The sequence below is a fragment of the Symphalangus syndactylus genome, chromosome 5 (genome assembly GCF_028878055.3).
Source record: "Symphalangus syndactylus isolate Jambi chromosome 5, NHGRI_mSymSyn1-v2.1_pri, whole genome shotgun sequence".
Lineage (NCBI taxonomy): Eukaryota > Metazoa > Chordata > Mammalia > Primates > Hylobatidae > Symphalangus > Symphalangus syndactylus.
In genome coordinates, this window is record NC_072427.2 from 84,110,882 (window position 1) to 84,128,101 (window position 17,220).

At 48.6% G+C, this 17,220-nt stretch overlaps 1 protein-coding gene across 3 annotated transcripts; it reads left to right on the forward strand.

Moving 5' to 3' along the window:
• The first annotated feature begins 3,481 nt into the window (after positions 1–3,481).
• On the forward strand, positions 3,482–9,924 carry S100B (S100 calcium binding protein B). Of its 3 annotated transcripts, none has more exons than XM_055280068.2 (3): positions 3,482–3,724; positions 6,457–6,595; positions 9,372–9,924. In XM_055280068.2, exons 2-3 carry the CDS (start codon positions 6,458–6,460, stop codon positions 9,510–9,512), a joined length of 279 nt encoding a protein of 92 aa, XP_055136043.1. In that variant the 5' UTR covers positions 3,482–3,724; position 6,457; the 3' UTR covers positions 9,513–9,924. The 3 variants fall into 3 exon arrangements, with proteins under 3 accessions (XP_055136043.1, XP_055136042.1, XP_055136045.1); XM_055280067.2 differs by having other exon boundaries at positions 3,616–3,724; positions 6,450–6,595; XM_055280070.2 differs by having other exon boundaries at positions 3,617–3,724; positions 6,424–6,595.
• Positions 9,925–17,220: the final 7,296 nt, after the last annotated feature.

A 17,220-nucleotide genomic window follows, 5' to 3' on the forward strand; every position in this document is an offset into this window, starting at 1 on the left:
CAGTAGCTGCATGCAAAGTGCCAGAGAATATGTTGATTTTCTCCAGTAGAGATTTCTCATCTGGCACAGCAGCTGTAATTGAAGTCACCAGCTGATTACATTTGCAAAAGTCCACATTCTTCATAATCCATATCATTAGGGAAGCAGGCACCTAAGAGAGTCAGAGTAATGCCACTTTAAGTTCAGCTCCATTTTGAGATTAACAAGGCACATTTCTTGCAGTCAAAACCTATAGACCTAAGATGTTTATAGCTGAGGAAACAGCTGAACGATACTTGCAAGGACACACTGCTACAACAACAGAGAGTGCAGACATCCCAATACCCAAACAATATATGCTTTCAAGATAACAAGGGTTATGCTTCAATGTACACACACACTAAAATCTTAAGGATAGTTTTCTTTGAATCAATAGAATAATAAATTTTGCCACGCTGTCTGCTCGCCCACATACAGTCACAGCTTAGTTTAATCTTTACATAGACAAAACAGCTATATATGCACTTAAAGACAGTGCATTCCTCTGCTTGCTTTCTGAGGATGCCCTACTCTGTAACGGAATATAAGAGCTTTCAATAAACTATCTCTTCTCACTTCACTCTGCAACTCACCTTGAATTCTTTCCTGCGTGAGATCCCAGAACCCCCACTTTGGATCTGGATCGAGATCCAGATTCTGGTAACAATATGAGTTTTGCACAGGCCAAAGTGGCCAGTTAAATGGGTTTGTAAGAGGTGTCACAGTGCCTGCTTATTTCAACTCTTTAATGGTGGCATTAATCTCCAAAGCTCTTTCAGGGATTCAGTATTTCTGGATAAGAAGGGGAAGTTCTGGAACTTTCACCAAACTTCTCCTACCATCATGGTCCTCATCTCATATGTAAAAGAGCCAGTGAGGGGATTTAGCTAGTGTATGTTTGTTTGAATTATACAACCGGGAACTGAAAAACTAACTATAGCGAGAAAAGTGTACCAAGTGGGCCCCCTGTGAGTCGGTCTCAAGTTAGAACCTCTATCAAGTGAAGACCTGACCATCACAAGTTTCTACTTTGACTGGTGAGCCACAGTGCCATTTCTGGTTCCCAGGAATTTGTGTCAATTGAGGCAATCCCTGAGACATCTAGGTTATTTCCTTTTCATTATTTGTTGGCTGCAGGACACTTCAGAAAAGGTGTGGAAGAGGGTTTATGGTATTCTTTCTCACTAGCACAGATTCTTTCTCAAGGGGCCTTGGCTTTTTTCCCTTCAATCAAGATGCTCTAGGTCTGACCCAACTTAGGTCTGGAAACTTGGAGAGAGCCCATGATCTCCACTGTGGTGATTCAAGTTAGGTATTTTGGTGAACAGACCTAGAGGTTTTCCTGTTGTGTGGATTAAAGACTACTCTAGCGACTGTCCGTCTCTTCATTCTAAGGAACACCGTGAGCAACTGACCACTGCCAAAAATCTCTGTGGGCCAAGGCATTCTGATTATTGGTGTGTTCCTTCTGCTGTTTATGGCTGACATGCCCACCTTGTCTTAGCCTGCCACTCTGAAATATTATCATCCCGCTGAAATCAGAGGTCTACTCTAGCAATCCATATGGTCATATGTAGGCTACAGACCATGGAACTTTTCAGGTGTTCCACTCACTCAATAATGCATTTCTCATTACTTAGCAAAGGGTCTTTCTGTGGAATATAGCTGCAGGGGGTGGGTGAATGTGGGAGTCACACATGATTGGATCTGGTGGCTGTCCAGTCTAATGGGATAAGATTAAAACTGAGGGGTCAGGACAGATAAGCCAGGGTGATCAGGGAGTGTGAAGGTCAGGGAAAATCACCCAGAACAACCCTGCAAAGCAGGGATTACGGTCACCCCTTTCACAGAAAGGCTTAGTAATTTATCCAAAGTCAAAAGACTGTTAAATGGTGGAGGCAAGATTCAGACCCAGCAATTGTAGGAATCTATGGGAAGCTGGTGAGGTTGTATCCATGAGCTCCTGGGGAGCCTGGGCAGACAGTACCATCCTGGGGCCCCAGCGTGCTTGAAAGCCCTTCTCCTCCCTGTGGCAGATCCTCTCTCTCAGCCTGCTCCCAAGACCTGGGAACAGGGTGGACTCACGACCCCACACTTGCCATCCTAGGAAGCTGCAGTGTGCAGACAGCAGGCCCGCCTGGGCCCTCCTGCTGAATGCAGTGCCCTAGGCACAGGTGTACGGTCACTGCATGAGTGGATTTCAAATTATTTTTAACCCCTGCAGGAGCAGGCTAGAGCGTTTTCTATGGATACTGAAGGGTTAATCCAGAGTTCAGGTTGCCACTCTGGGGAAGCGGTCAGCACTTACAGGGATGGTCCCTCCAACATCTGAGCGAGGAAGGGGCACAGAGCACAGTTGTGCCTTCCTTGGACCTGGGCAAGCTCTGTACTTCACAGAGCAAGCCTGTATCAGATCCTTCAGCAGAGACCACAGCCAGGGATGGAGAAGCCAATGAGGAAGTGAGGGCCGACCACACTGCTCAGGCCGTTCCTTACAGGAGGCTGGGGCAGGCTGAGCCACGTAAGACCACAGCTCTCAGCCCTGTGCTATTTCCAGGGCACACTTATGGATCCTGAATGGTAGAGAACTTCCTAGATAAAACAATGACAACAAAACAGCCATGTGCACAGATATCTCGTGGGAAACCCTTTCACGGCCACTTTGAAACTGGGTTGGGAGAAGTACCTGATGCTGGGTCAGGCATCCGTTGGGGACCATGGACATGTTTGGAGAGTTTGGGCCAATGCTCTTGTGTAGTTTGTCAGAAGGAACACCTACGTCTTCACTCTTGTGAAGAAGAACCCATAAACTGGCCCCCGTGTTCAGAGGCTCCAGTCGAGCGAGTTGAGGGGACAGCTGGACTTCTCCTTCCTCAGGCTGGCTGGAGGCTTCAGCAGGGGGCACACCGTCCACACGCCTCTGTAAAACAGCGTTCGAACAGGACATCTCTAAGGCATTGTCCAACTCTGACAGTCTGTGACCTTCCACCCTGCGGTGGAGGGAAAGGCTTTGGGATACAATCCACACATCACGTTTTCCCCTAAAAGTACCACCGGTTTTAGTCCTTGCAGACACTGGCCTCAGCAGCTTCTCTGAGGCAGCCCTGTCGAGCCCAGGACTGACCACAGACAAGCACTACTGTCCACAGAACTTCACGCCCAGTGGGGCCAGACTTGGAGGATGGCAGAGGAGAGAAGCTCCAGCGGCCTCTCCATTAGAAACCAGCTTGCAGGCCACTTAATCTCCTACGCTCAGCCTGTACTTGGAAGCTGCTTGTTCTTGGATGCACATTTGCTTTGTTTGAATCAATTAATCCAAGTCTCTCTCCTCTCCCCACCCCCAACCTTGCCTTTAGGGGAACATCAATATTCATGTAATAAATAAACCGCACAAAAAGCTGACTCCCCACTTCCTGCCCTACAGGGCCTTTTTTCTTCCTCAGCCCATGTGCAATCCTGGCTCCCAGCAAGTCCCCGGGGCTGCTTGGTCAATGCAGCCCTGTGTGCAGGCCTGGCAGCCCTGCCACCCCCGCCCTCGGCTCCCATTGGCTGCCACGGCCTGCAGTGGGCTGCACCAGGGTTCATCCATCCTCCCTGGGCAGAGGGAATAAGAGGCTGCCTCTGCCCACCAGTCCTGCCGCCCAGGACCTGCAGCAGAGACGAGGCCTGCAGCAAGGAGACCAGGAAGGGGTGAGACAAGGAAGAGGTGAGAAAGAGCCAGGCCAAGAGGATGCTCAGGAAGAAATGGTTCTTTTCTTTTGGGTGGAAGGGAATGGAGGGGTAGAAACTAAGTGGTAGCTTAAAAAGCCCCTTTAGGACAATTGGCAGCATTTCAGAAGTGTCAATAGGATGATGTGTTTTAATCTCCACATTATTGCTGCTTTGTTGACACCTGACTGCATCAGCCCTAGACAACTAGAGGTGTGTTTTGCCGTAAATCAGAGAAACGTCAGGTTTCATGGCCCAGAAGTGATCGTTGACATTTTCCCAGCAGTACTACAAATACTGCCTCCTCCGTAACTATTTGAAGAGTAAAGATTTTGCTTCCCACTGGGGCTGAAAATGATGGAGAACCTAATGCTAGTTTAGTCCTATATCATAAATAAATGCTTCCCTTTTCTCATTATTTCTTCCACCGCCCTGGGTAAGTAACTCTTCAGTTTTCCAGTTTCCCTCAGTTTGAAGTGCCAGGGTCCCCACAGCCCCAGGACGCCACTCAGAAATTACGTAACAATTACAAATAAACTGGGTCAAAGAAACTGGGGTTTTGGTGGGTCTTAACTTTCCTCAGTCTCATGGTTTCTCAGGGAGGTTGAACCCCTTCTTTAGCGGGATCCTCACATGCTAGGTAACTTGTCTTTCTAAGGAGTTAAAGTTCAAATGTTCTCTTGTTCTCAATATTAAAAGATTAATATAGGACATTCAAAGAATGTGAGACAGAAAAGGATACTTATTTCCATTTCTCTTAAAAGATAAACTATAAACCATCAACTATTTCTTAGGTCAAAGGGAAAAATTTAACAAGAAGTTTTAAAATTGATTTGTAGTGTGGTTATGAAGAAAACCACATTTTCTAGTGGTTTCTATTAGTGTTCTAATATATGGGATACATGTTTTATGCCTTTCCTTTGTAATAATCCCATTAGTCATAATTCATAGAAAAACAATTTAATTTCCTTTTCCCCAAATCATCATGGACTTTGAGGAGCATCAGAATGGTGTAAAAGTGTCTTGTTTTGTTTAAAAAAATACACACACATGCAAACATACATATATCAATAATTGAAAACTTGAGTGCAAAGAATAAGCAAGCATGGAATGTTAAAGATTTTAATCCGTCTTAATTGTTCTATTTGTGAATTATCAAATTTTTAGGGACTCAAGAGCAAAATAAGGTACACTGATTATTAATAGAATGACTTTAGCAAAGATCTGGCCAGTATAAAAAAATCTTCAATCCTGTTTCCTTCAGAGGATCAGAAACAAATAAAATTTTTAACATCTAATTCCAAAATATTTTTAAGATGTAAGTCATATATTCAACATGGGAATGATTTTTCAACACTATTTGATGTATTAATTTGTTTTTAATTATGACAATGCAAATGTTCTTATTTAATGATTGGAACTCAAGGCCAAAAGCTGGTAGATTTCTCTGACTGCGCATCTGTTTTGTGAAACAACTGACAAGGCATCCTTTGTAAAATGCGCCTCATTCCCAGACTGACCAGATATTTCCTTGGTTTGTAGGCTGTGGCATAAGGTACTTGCTGTGAGGGAGGTAGGAGGGCTCTTACTTTGATAGCTGCAGAGAAACACCTATTCCTGCCCGCCCCCACCCCCGCCTCCGTCCCAGTCACTGCAGTGAATGAGCCACCCTTTCCGTACACTGGAGGTGGAATGCAGGCTCAGCAGCTCAGCTTTCTGCTGGATTCTGTCCCTCCCTGCGACAGAACCACACCTATTTAATCAGTTAAACTTAGGATACATTTTTTTTCCTGGTAGATCAAATAACTTTCACTGTTATTCTTCAAAAAGATTGTGGCCTTTCTACCATATTTATTTTTCCTGATGAATTTTACAGCTGTTTTTGTCATGTCACCCATCCAAAAAAATTCCATTATTTTTATTAAAAATAATTTAAATTTACATATGAATTTAAAGGAAAAACTTCCTACGTTGCATGTTCCTCAGAATCTCTTAGAAGGACCTACATTTTTCTTCCTAAACTTAGTCTTAGATCACATGTTATTGCTATATGCACAGGATATTTTGCACTGTATTTTCTACTTCTTTCTTTTCTTTTTCTTTTCTTTCTTTTTTTTTTTTTTTTTTTTTTTGAGACGGAGTCTCGCTCTGTCGCCCAGGCTGGAGTGCAGTGGCGCAATCTCGGCTCACTGCAAGCTCTGCCTCCCAGGTTCACGCCAGCTATTTTCTACTTCTTTACTGATAGAATATAGGAATGCTATTGATTTTTGTCTTCTTATTTTGCTCTTAGTCACTGTCTCACTTTCAGATTGATTTTAACAGCTTGCAGTTGATGGTTTGCTCACCTGCACTCTACCACCTCATCTTGGAGCCTTACGGGAACGGAGAGGGACCCTGTGGGGAGGAAGCAGAAATTAATCCCTGAATTCCCTTGCTGCTCTTCTTCTGTATTTTTGCCAGTTTCCCTGTTGGCCCAACCCAACCAGAATTCAGAGGGCATGTGAATATATTCCTGTGGCCCACAGCTGTCTAAGGGGCAGGTGGAAGGATTATGATAAAAGTGCAGATTCCCAGAATGCCCCTCCAGGCCATGCCTGCTGCTCTGAGCTTGAAAAGAGTGCCAGGGCCATTCTATCCCCCTTGTCTGGGCTGAGGTCTGTATTGATAACATGTGAAATGTTTTATGATGAGGTATAGATAAGAAGGCAACTTTCCTTTGCGAGCCCCTAGGATGTCTGAGCTGGAGAAGGCCATGGTGGCCCTCATCGACGTTTTCCACCAATATTCTGGAAGGGAGGGAGACAAGCACAAGCTGAAGAAATCCGAACTGAAGGAGCTCATCAACAATGAGCTTTCCCATTTCTTAGAGGTGAGTCTTGCTTTTCAAACTTGACACTTTCTCCATCTCCTCTTAAAATCCATCTGTACACTGGCTTTATCTTCTCAGCTGCCCTGAAGGTGATTTCATTTCCCTTCCAAGACTCCTGGGCTGCTTCTGCAAACTTGTTTGAGTAACGGAACCCTCAGTGTGGGGCTGGCTCAAATGAGCCCCTTGTTTTCACTTCCTTATCAACCATCTTGTGTACAGTGGGTGCATCAAGGTCCCGAAGGCCAAAGCGTCCCAAATAATGCTGGACTCATAACTTACCATGGGCCAAAGGGAACATAAAAGGAAACTGTTAAAAATAAGCTTTGGGAATGTTATTAGGAAAAGGATGTATTTTGGCTTTACCTAGATGTTTAGTATTTACTATGGAGATAAGATATGCCAGACTTTCACTCAGTAAACACTGACTGTGCACTAATTAAGAACTGTGAGATATGCAGGCATGACAGACATGGCTTCTGCTCTGGGGCACCCAGCCTGGCACATGGATGAATGACCATGACTGGCTTAACTGAGGGCGTGACAGGGATCTGTACACATCCTTTGGAAGCCCTGGGGCTTTGCAGGAGGCTCTGTGGAGTACCGGATATTGGTGAGGAAGTGTCTTTAGTTGGGGCCCCTACTTTAGGAAGCTGTGTGAGGGCTCCTGGCAAACCCTGTTCTTCAGACAGTTCCCGTTGTGGCTTGTGGTGGAAGTATGTCCAGACCCTTGCATTAGGACTCATTTTCCTACCCACCGTCTCCACTGTCCTTGGGTCAGACCCACCTGTCTTTACTGCCCACCTCATGCCCTCATGGAAGTGAACTGTGAACCCCCTGGTACCTAATGCTCTCTTAGAACCAAGGCTGGCTTGAGGCATGCCTTGAGCCAGAGTAAAGCACCAGTGGTGTGCACATATGAAATGTAATGAAGGGCTTCCTGGGTCACTGATACGAGCAATCACAAACGGGAGAAATGACCAGACAATGAGCCAGCACACTAGTGTCTCACCAAGCGCTATTCCAGGATAAATACCAGGGCAGGGCTCTGCTGCATGGGGACGGGGAGCTGCCCTCCTGAGCTGGCCAAGCCTCTCAGTGCAAGATGACGAGCCCTGGCTCCAGCAGCACGGCAGTCCCTGCTTTCAGGGCAGGGGGAGGGGGTGCTGGCTGGTTCTCCTGTCCCCACTCCCACCAAACACTGCCCCACTGTGAATGGTTCAGAGTGGAGCAGACAGGCCTGAAACTTTGCAGAGGGTGTCCCCACATCTGATTCCAGGACCGGTTTTCTCAGGCATTCAAGCCGACAGAGTGACAGCAGTCCCACTCACACACGCAGTTTTCTAGTTCCACCAATCTTGCCTTCTGACTTGATCTGAAAGTCCCAGGTTCTTCTGAACAAGGGCTGTTGTGAGGATGAAACGGGACAGTGCTTAAGTGCTTAACATATAGTGAAAGCTCAGCTCATAGTAGCTACTATTATTATTTTTATACATAGAAAAAGCTTCGCATGTGGGAATCTCAATTTGTAAATGATAAATAATTCATGGTAAGCATATAAAGGCATCACAAACATTTGCTGCCCTGTTTTATCAAGGTAATTGCAGTTTGGAAGCAGATGTATAATATAATTGAAGTTAGTGCCCTGCTCCTGCCCATCCACAGGTGCCTCCCCACCCCTACCCCCCGTGGAGTTACAATCTTCTCTATGTTTTGTTCACTTATTTAGTTTTTGAGATAAGGTCTTGCTCAGTCACCCAGGCTGGAGTGCAGTGGTGCAATCTTGGCTCATTGCAGCCTCAACCTCCCAGGCTCAAGCAATCCTCGGCCTCAGCCTCATGAGTGGCTGGGAATATGGGCACACGGACCACGCCCAGCTAATTGTTTTATTTTTTTCTTTGTAGAGATGGAGTCTCCCTATGTTGCCCAGGCTGGTCTCAAACTTCCTGGGCTCAAGTTATCCTCCTGCCTTAGCTTCCCAAGGTGCTGGGATTACAGGTGTGAGCCACTGTGCCTGACCCCTCTGTGTCTTATAGCCAAGGCAGCTGTTGTACATTACACTTGACTTCTCCAGGCCAAGCCTTCCTATCCTGGGGAATTGTTACTCTGCATTTATGCTCTTCATCAGTGTTCAATATCCAAATTTTTCCCACCACGTTTGTAGCCCTGCACTGTGGTTGTTCCTCTGAGGCTTTGTACATCACTTAACAGCCACACCATTCATTTGGCTTCAATGTCAGGCAGAACTGTCAGGAAAAAGTTTCATGACACCTAGAAAACAATTCAAGTGGGAAAAAGAATACAGTGTTAACAAATGTAGACCATGTTCCCAAGAGTTACTTCAGCAACAAAGAAGACTTTCAAAACATTAAATTCCACTGGAAGCCTTTGAGACAGAGGCTTCCACACACACAACACATGAAAAGTTTAGGAGGGCCAAAAGTTTATTTTTATTTTGAGACATTTGCTCAGGCTGATCTAGATGGTATTTTTTTTTTTTTTCAGGTATTTTAAGTATGATAACAACCTTCAGTTTTTCATCTCTTGCCTGTTCCATTCAGCCTTTTCCAGTAGCTCAGGGCCAGACACTGACCCCCAGAGATTTCTCCTTGGACAACAGCCCCCTGGTCACATGAGACATCTTTTCTGATATTTTGCATTTGATGTTCTTAGGTTATTTCGGACACAAATGATCAGAGTCACTCAACTTTTAATCATGTTTTAATGGTCCAAAATTCCATTTAAAAACAAGGTCGGCAACTTCTTTTATCTCTCTTAGGAAATCAAAGAGCAGGAGGTTGTGGACAAAGTCATGGAAACACTGGACAATGATGGAGACGGCGAATGTGACTTCCAGGAATTCATGGCCTTTGTTGCCATGGTTACCACTGCCTGCCACGAGTTCTTTGAACATGAGTGAGATTAGAAAGCAGCCAAGCCGTTCCTGTAACAGAGACGGTCACACAAGAAAGCAGACAGCAAGGGCTTGCAGCCTAGCAGGAGCTGAGCTTTCCAGCCATGTTGTAGCTAATTAGGAAGCTTGATTTGCTTTGTGATTGAAAAATTGAAAACCTCTTTCCAAAGGCTGTTTTAACGGCCTGCATCATTCTTTCTGCTATATTAGGCCTGTGTGTAAGCTGACTGGCCCCATGGACTCTTGTTAACAGTAACTTAGGAGTCAGGTCTCAGTGGTAAAGCGTGCACCGTGCAGCCCGCCATGGCCGTGTAGACCCTAACCCGGAGGGAACCCTGACTACAGAAATTACCCTGGGGCACCCTTAAAGCTTCCACTACCTTTAAAAAACAAAGCCTTATCCAGCATCATTTGAAAACACTGCTGTTCTTTAAATGCGTTCCTCATCCATGCAGATAACACCTGGTTGGCCAGTGTGGCCCTGCAAGGGCGTGGTGGCCTCGGCCTGCTTCCCGGGATGCACCTGATAACCAGGTGAACACTCAGCGCTGGCAGAGCTCCTGGAAAAAGCAACTCGATCAGAACTCGGAATCCGAGCCAGCTCTGGGGGCTCCAGCGCGGCCTCCGTGCCCCATGCAATTCAAGTCGCAGCTGCAGGATCCTTGCCTCCAACATGCCTCCAGCACATGCGGCTTCCGAGGGCACTACCGGGGGCTCTGAGCCACCGCGAGGGCCTGCGTTCAATAAAAAGAGCGCAGCTTGGGAGGCCGAGGCAGGTGGATCACAAGGTCAGGAGTTGGAGACCAGCCTGACCAACATGGTGAAACCCCGTCTGTACTAAAAATACAAAAATTAGCCTGGCGTGGTGGCTCGAGCCTGTATTCCCAGCTACTTGGGAGGCTGAGGCAGGAGAATCGCTTGAACGCAGGAGGTGGATGTTGCAGTGAGCCAAAATCGCGCCACTGCACTCCAGCCCGGGGGACAGAGCAAGACTCCCTCTCAAAAAAAAAGAAGGGCAGCAACAGCGCTCCAGCGCCATCAAAAGGCAACGCAAGCAAAGAACGTGGCTTCCCCTCTGCCCTCGCGAGCGGGAGGCTTCCCCGGTGGCGTCCAGCCACTCCACAGGGGACTTCCGGCCTGTTGGGTCACGTGTTCTTCCCTAAGCCAATCACCAGGAAGGTGATGGTCCGGGGGCGGTCACGTGCCTGCCCACAATGCATGCTGGGCCACCAGCCCCATTCCCGGTGTTCACTGTGCTCCCCGTGGTCCGTGGCCTCCATCTGAGAAAGCTCACGTTCCTCAGGGTCCCTCTGTGCCTTCTGAACAGTAGCACGTAAAACAGGAAGTCCTGCCTGTCCCAGGCAGTGTGGGAGGCCCGGAGGCTCGCAGGGCCCGCGGCTGGGTGGGGCAGAGGCAGGAACCACAGCTGTGATGCCCGAGAGATGGGGTGGTGAGAGGGGACTGGGAGCGGCCGGAGGGGACCCAGCGAGGCCACTTCACATGTAGCCACCTGGGGAGTCCCCAGGGCCCTGTGCTCACTTCTCGCTCAGCTCTCGCCGTCTGGAAATTCTTGGTTACTTTTGGCCAAAGGGCGATGTTTTCATTTTGCACCAGGTCCTGCAAGGCTGGTCCTGGTGCGTGCTCTGGGCTGGGGAGCAGGAGACCAAGCTTGGGAGGCCCAGGGAGCGACCCTAAGTTGGGGGGTGGAAGGGGCGCTGCTGCTGGGGGGCGGCTCTGGGCTGCCCTTGCCTCGGATGCCCGCCTCCCACCTGCAATCCTCCCCAGAGGATGCTCTGCCGCCTCGGCCGGAAGTCGAATCGGCCCTTCCAGAGCCTCCTCTGCCCACCCTGATCAAAGAATCCTAAGGTGACTAAGTCCCCAGAAGCCTACTCTGCTTCCAAACCAGACAGGGAGAACGGTGGTCCTCCAAGGAGCTTGGCTCCAGCCCCATCCCTCAGGGATTCCCAGGGAAGCTTCTGGGCACACGGGGGCTCCTCCACCATCCAAAGGGGGTCTGGGGGGACTTATCCAATCAACTGCTGTTAGCTCTAGGTTGTAAATGCCAACCGTCCTCTCCTGGCAATCCCTAGCTGAGTGTGGCCCGCCCTCACCCAGAGGCACCTTCCAGTTCCATGAGTGGGTGGTGGTAGTCCCCACAGCTTGGTGGCCAGCACAGGCCTGGCCTACCCCAAAGGCTGCCTCCAGCATCCCCAGGTGGACAGGGGATGGGCCCGGGCAAGGGGGTGGGGGAAACCCGTCCCCAGCTTTGATCAGGAACACATGGAGTTCACTCAGGCCTGGAGGGCAGGACCAGGTGTGAAAAGTCTGTTTTCATGAACCTGTTGTCCAGGCTGCCATTTCCATGGCCAGTTCAGCCACAGAATTTTCTGTGCTCCATCAATTTGTCCGTTTGATCCACAAGATTCTGGGCCACAGCCACTTCGCAAATCTGTCCCTGCCAGCAGTGTTGGTCTCTCAGGGTGGAGACCCTGGGGCCAAGCTGAGGACCCCATTTGTTGACTTGCAGTGAGAAGGTGCTGTTGAGAAGTTGGGCTGCGAGAACCCACCATCTCTGGACCCTGGGGACCATCCTCTACAGGGGCTGCTGTCCCTGCCAGAAGGACAAGCAACACAATTGCCAGACTTTCCTGCCACCAAGAGGAGGAATCGTCATCTAATAATTGGATTGCGGGGGGTAAGGCCTTGGGCCCCCAGGCAGTATCTGGACATACCCCACCTGTACCCACCAGCAGGGACAGAGACAGCAGGAAGGCTATTGGGCTCTCAAAACCTTGGCTATGTGCCCTCCCGACCCCATGCCTATGCCTGGGGAAAGGGAGCAGTGAGGAGGGAAGTGGAGAGTTGGTGATCCTGGGCTCCCCTGGCCTCTGTCAAGCTCTGGCTCTCTCTTGTCCACTGTTCCAGATCCCCACCTCTGCAGGGCCCCAGGCCTGTTCAGCCAGACCCTGCTCCTCTTGCAACCAACAAGGGAATCAAATTTCCCCCAGGCTGGCTGGGGCCCTACTTGGGTATCTCCACTGTGGGCAGTTTGTCTCCACAGCATGACACTCTGTGAGCCCAATGGGCCCATTACTGTTCCCTGCAGCTATGCCCTGTGAGGCCCCATCCTGGTCTCTAAGGCAAAATGGGGGCCCTTGAACCCACATGCCCCCAGCCAAGACCCTGGAGAGAGTTTGGAAACTCTTCTTAGAAAGTTGTGGGAGACACCTGGGTTTGTTCGCTTTTGTTTTGGGGTTCTTAATTTTAGGGATTCCACCCTTATCTTGTGCAGACACAAATCAGATTTTTGTAATTGCAGATAGATGGAAGTGTTTGGGCATCAGAGTAAGGTTCCACTGGTCCTTCATCCAGCGGGACCTTCTATACACAGATATTACTTTCTGCCCACAATGGAGACACCCAAGTAGGTTCCACTAGCCCTGTCCCACAAGAGCCCAGATATTGCCTGGTGGTATTTCTTTACCAAGAACTGGGCTGCCTTGGGGACCAGGTGGGTGAGCACAAGGGATGCCTGGCCTCTCTGTCCTGAGACCCCCCTTAATTATGACCCTCACAGCCATGTCCACCAGCAACCTGGCAGGCAAGACAATGGCACAACCTCCTTTCACTGCATTTAGGGAGAAAATGGCTGGCCTCTCTCTGAAGGAGTGCAGAAAATACACATTATTCAAGCAAGTTAGCATGAGGCAAGCCTAGAGCTTTTACACAGGGCTGGATGTTGAGCAGAGAGCTGAGGATGAGGTTGGCACTCTTCTCAGGAAAATAGCCCAAGGCCCCCAGGATCTAAACCTTGCAGGAAGGAGGCCAGACTTGGCTGGGCTAGAAGGAGCTTTTCTTATGTCTCCTTACCCCAGCACCCCTAATTTAAAATACAGATCCCTGAGATGCATCTCAGGTGTTCAGGAGGCCACTCCTGAACTTTTCCTCTTCTGTAAGGGGGTGGGGGACACTACAGAGGGCGTATTGGGTCCCATGGCCCCCTACAGCTCACTGCACAAAACTCTGCTGGGATCTTGCTACATATCCCAAGTACCAGGGCCCCCAGCTCTGAAGTGGGACCGTGACTCCCTGGGGTTTTTAGTTGTGAGACTGATCAAACAAGAACTCAGGTGATTTTTATCCTCAGGGAAGTTAATAACACCAGGTCAGCAAGACAGCACTGTCTGCCTAGATTATACCTCTAGAGGAATTGTGACCATCCTCTGGGTGTACCAGCCCCCTCACTCAAGAGTTGACTCTGCAAGGCACAGAGTGGAAAAGGCCTCAGCTTCTCTAATACCCAAGGATCCCTGAACAGGGACATCACTGCCTTTGCCCAGGCTTACAGTAGCCAGGCCCCTCTGGACTGCAGTCTCCTCATTCAAGAAAGTAGGAGTGTTGGGTGGTGTGCAGATAGTGCACTAAAGTACACCCCACCCTTTCCTACTGGTCTTCACATTTTGTGGAATCCCCAGCCCCTGAGTGTTCCTGATCTCAATTGTGAGGAAGAATCCATTAAGTATCCATTGAGTATGTTAACTGCGGGTTTTTTGTAGTTGCCCTTTATCAGGTAAATTTCCCTTATATTCTTAGGGTTTTGGATTTTTTTCAAAAGCTTTTTATGTGTTTACCGAGGTTAATGCAAGATTTTTGTTGTTGTTGTTGCTGCTTTGCCAGCTGGAAGCTTCTTTAGCCAGCAAGACCTCTGTTCATTTGTTCCCATCACCCCACTCTGGCCCATGGCTCCCAGGCTGGCCTGGCCCCACCAACACTCCCATCGCATGGGCCACCTGGCATCAGGGGAGTAAAGGAGGGCTACAGTGTTACAGCTCCTTTTGCACCGGCTGTTCAGTGGGTCCCAGGTTCTTGTCCCGCATCCAAGAAGAATGAGGTTATGCAGACAACCAAAGGGTGAGCAGGGTGGAGAATTTTATTGACAAAACAGCTCTCAGCAGAGAGGGAGACACGAGTTGGATGCGCTACCCTTACCCAAAATCAGGTAGTCCTCCCCCTGCCTGAAGGTGGGCAGTCCCCGCAAGTGTGGCTGAGTCCGGGGCCTTTTTTTTTTTGACAGAGTCTCATCTCGCTCTGTTGCCCAGGCTGGAGTGCAGTGGTGCAATCTCGGCTCACTGCAAGCTCCGCCTCGTGGGTTCATGCCATTCTCCTGCTTCAGCCTCCCCAGCAGCTGGGACTACAGGCACACGATGCCACGCCTGGCTAATTTTTGTGTTTTTAGTAGAGACAGGGTTTCACCATGTTAGCCAGGATGGTCTCAATCTCCTGACCTTGTGATCTGCCCGCCTCGACCTCCCAAAGTGCTGGGATTACAGGCATGAGCCACTGTGCCCAGCTGAGTCTGGGGCTTTTATGGGCTCAGAATGGGGGAGTGCTTGGTGATTGGTTTGTGAGTATGCAAAAAAGGCTAAAACAAAGGCATCACTCAAAGATGGAAACAATGTAAAAAAACAATTAGGGAAGGGTAGGTATATGTAAAATAGGTGAAGGGTGGGGGTCAATCAGAGGAAAGCACACCAAATGGGAAGAGAGGTTCTCAATCCAGTCCATGGATTTATCTGAGATTTGGAGCTTGGCATTCAGGTTTTTTTTTTCTTTTCTGTAGCAATTTTTAAATTTTATTTTATTTGCATAGGTTATTGGGAAACAGGTGGTGTTTGGTTACACTAGTAAGTTCTTTAGTGGTGATTTGCGAGATTTTGGTGTACCTGTCACCCGAGCAATATACACTGCACCCTATTTATAGTCTTTTATCCCTCAATCCCTTTCCACCCTTTCCCCCTGAGTCCTTGTATTAGTCCATTTTCACACTTCTGATAAAGACATACCTGAGACTGGGCAACATACAAAGGAAAGAGGTTTAATGGAGAATTCACAGTTCCATGTGGCTGGGGAAGCCTCACAATTGTGGCAGAAGGCAAGAAGGAGCAAGTCACATCTTACGTGGATGGCAGCAGGCAACAACAGAGAGCTTGTGCAGGAAAACTCTCCCTTATACTAACCATCAGATTTTGTGAGACTTACTATTATGAGAACAACACAGGAAAGACCTGCCCCATGATGCAGTTACCTCCCACCAAGTCCCTCCCACAACACATGGGAATACAAGAGATTTGGGTGGGGACACAGGCAGACCATATCATTCCACCCCTGGCCCCTCCCAAATCTCATGTCCTCACATTTCAAAACCAGTCATGCCTTCCCAACAGTCCCCCAAAGTCTTACTTCAGCATTAACTCAAAAGCCCACAGTCCAAAGTCTCATCCAAGACAAGGCAAGTCCCTTATGCCTATAAGCCTGCAAAATCAAAAGCAAGTTAGTTACTTCCTAGATACAGTAGGGGTACAGGCATTGTATAAATTCAGCCATTCTAAATAGGAGACATTGGCCAAAATGCCAGGGCTACAGACCCATGCAAATCTGAAATCCAGTGGGGCAGTCAAATCTTTGACTCCTTCTCACATCCAGATCACACTGATGCAAGAGGTGGGTCCCCATGGTCTTGGGCAGCTCAGCCCCTGTGGCTTTGCAGGGTACAGCCTCCCTCCTGGCTGCTTTCATGGGATGGCAATGAGCGTCTGCAGCTTTTCCAGGCCCACAGTGCAGGCTGTCTGTGGATCTACCATTCTGGAGTCTGGATGATAGTGACCCTCTTCTCACAGCTCCACTAGGCAGTGCCCCAGTAGGAACTCTGTGCGGGGGCTCCAACCCCACATTTCCCTTCTGCACTGCCCCAGCAGAGATTCTCTGTGAGGGCCCTGCCCCTGCAGCAGACTTTTGCCTGGGCATCCAGGCATTTCCATACATCTTCTGGAATCTAGGTGGAGGTTTCCAAACTTTAATTCTTGACTTCTGTGCACCTACAGGCTCAACACCACATGGAAGCTGCCAAGGCTTGGGGCCGCCACACTTGGATAACAGCCCAAGCTGCACCTTGGCTCCTTCCAGTCACAGCTGGAGTGGCTGGGAGGCAGGGAACCAAGTCCCTAGACTGCACACAACACAGGGACCCTGGGCCTGGCCCATGAAACTGTTTTCTTCCAGGCCTCCAGGACTGTGATAGCAGGGGCTGCTGTGAAGACCTCTAACATGCCCTGGAGACATTGTCCCCATTGTCTAGAGGATTAACATTCAGCTCCTTGTTATTTATGCAAATTTCTGCAGCCGGCTTCAATTTCTCCTCAGAAAATGGGGTTTTCTTTTCTATCACATTGTCAGGCTGCAAATTTTTTGAACTTTTATGCTCTGTTTCCCTTATCAAACTGAGTGCTGTTAACAGCACCCAAATCACCTCTTGAATGCTTTGCTGCTTAGAAATTTCTTCTGCCAGATACCCTAAATCATCTCTCTCAAGCTCCAAGTTCCACATATCTCTAGAACAGGGGGAAAATGCCACCAGTCTCTTTGCTAAAACATAAGAGTCGCCTTTGCTCCAGTTCCCAACAAGTTCCTCATCTCCATCTGAGACCACCTCAGCCTGGACCTTATTGTCCATATTGCTCTCAGGCTTTTGGTCAAAGCCATTCAACAAATCTCCAGGAAGTTCCAAACTTTCCCACAATTTTCTGTCTTTTCTGAGCCCTCCAAACTGTTCCAACCTCAGCCTGTTACCCAGTTCCAAAGTTGCTTCCACATTTTTGGGTATCTTTTAAGCGGCACCGCACTCTACTGAATACCAATCTACTGTATTAGTCCATTT

What these genes read in the sequence shown, in the direction of transcription:
- S100B (XM_055280068.2), top strand. Translation starts at nt 6,458, where the DNA reads ATGTCTGAGCTGGAGAAGGCCATGGTGGCCCTCATCGACGTTTTCCAC. An exon ending in AGCTTTCCCATTTCTTAGAG is followed by an intron (nt 6,596 to 9,371) that starts GTGAGTCTTGCT and finishes TATCTCTCTTAG; the next exon opens with GAAATCAAAGAGCAGGAGGT.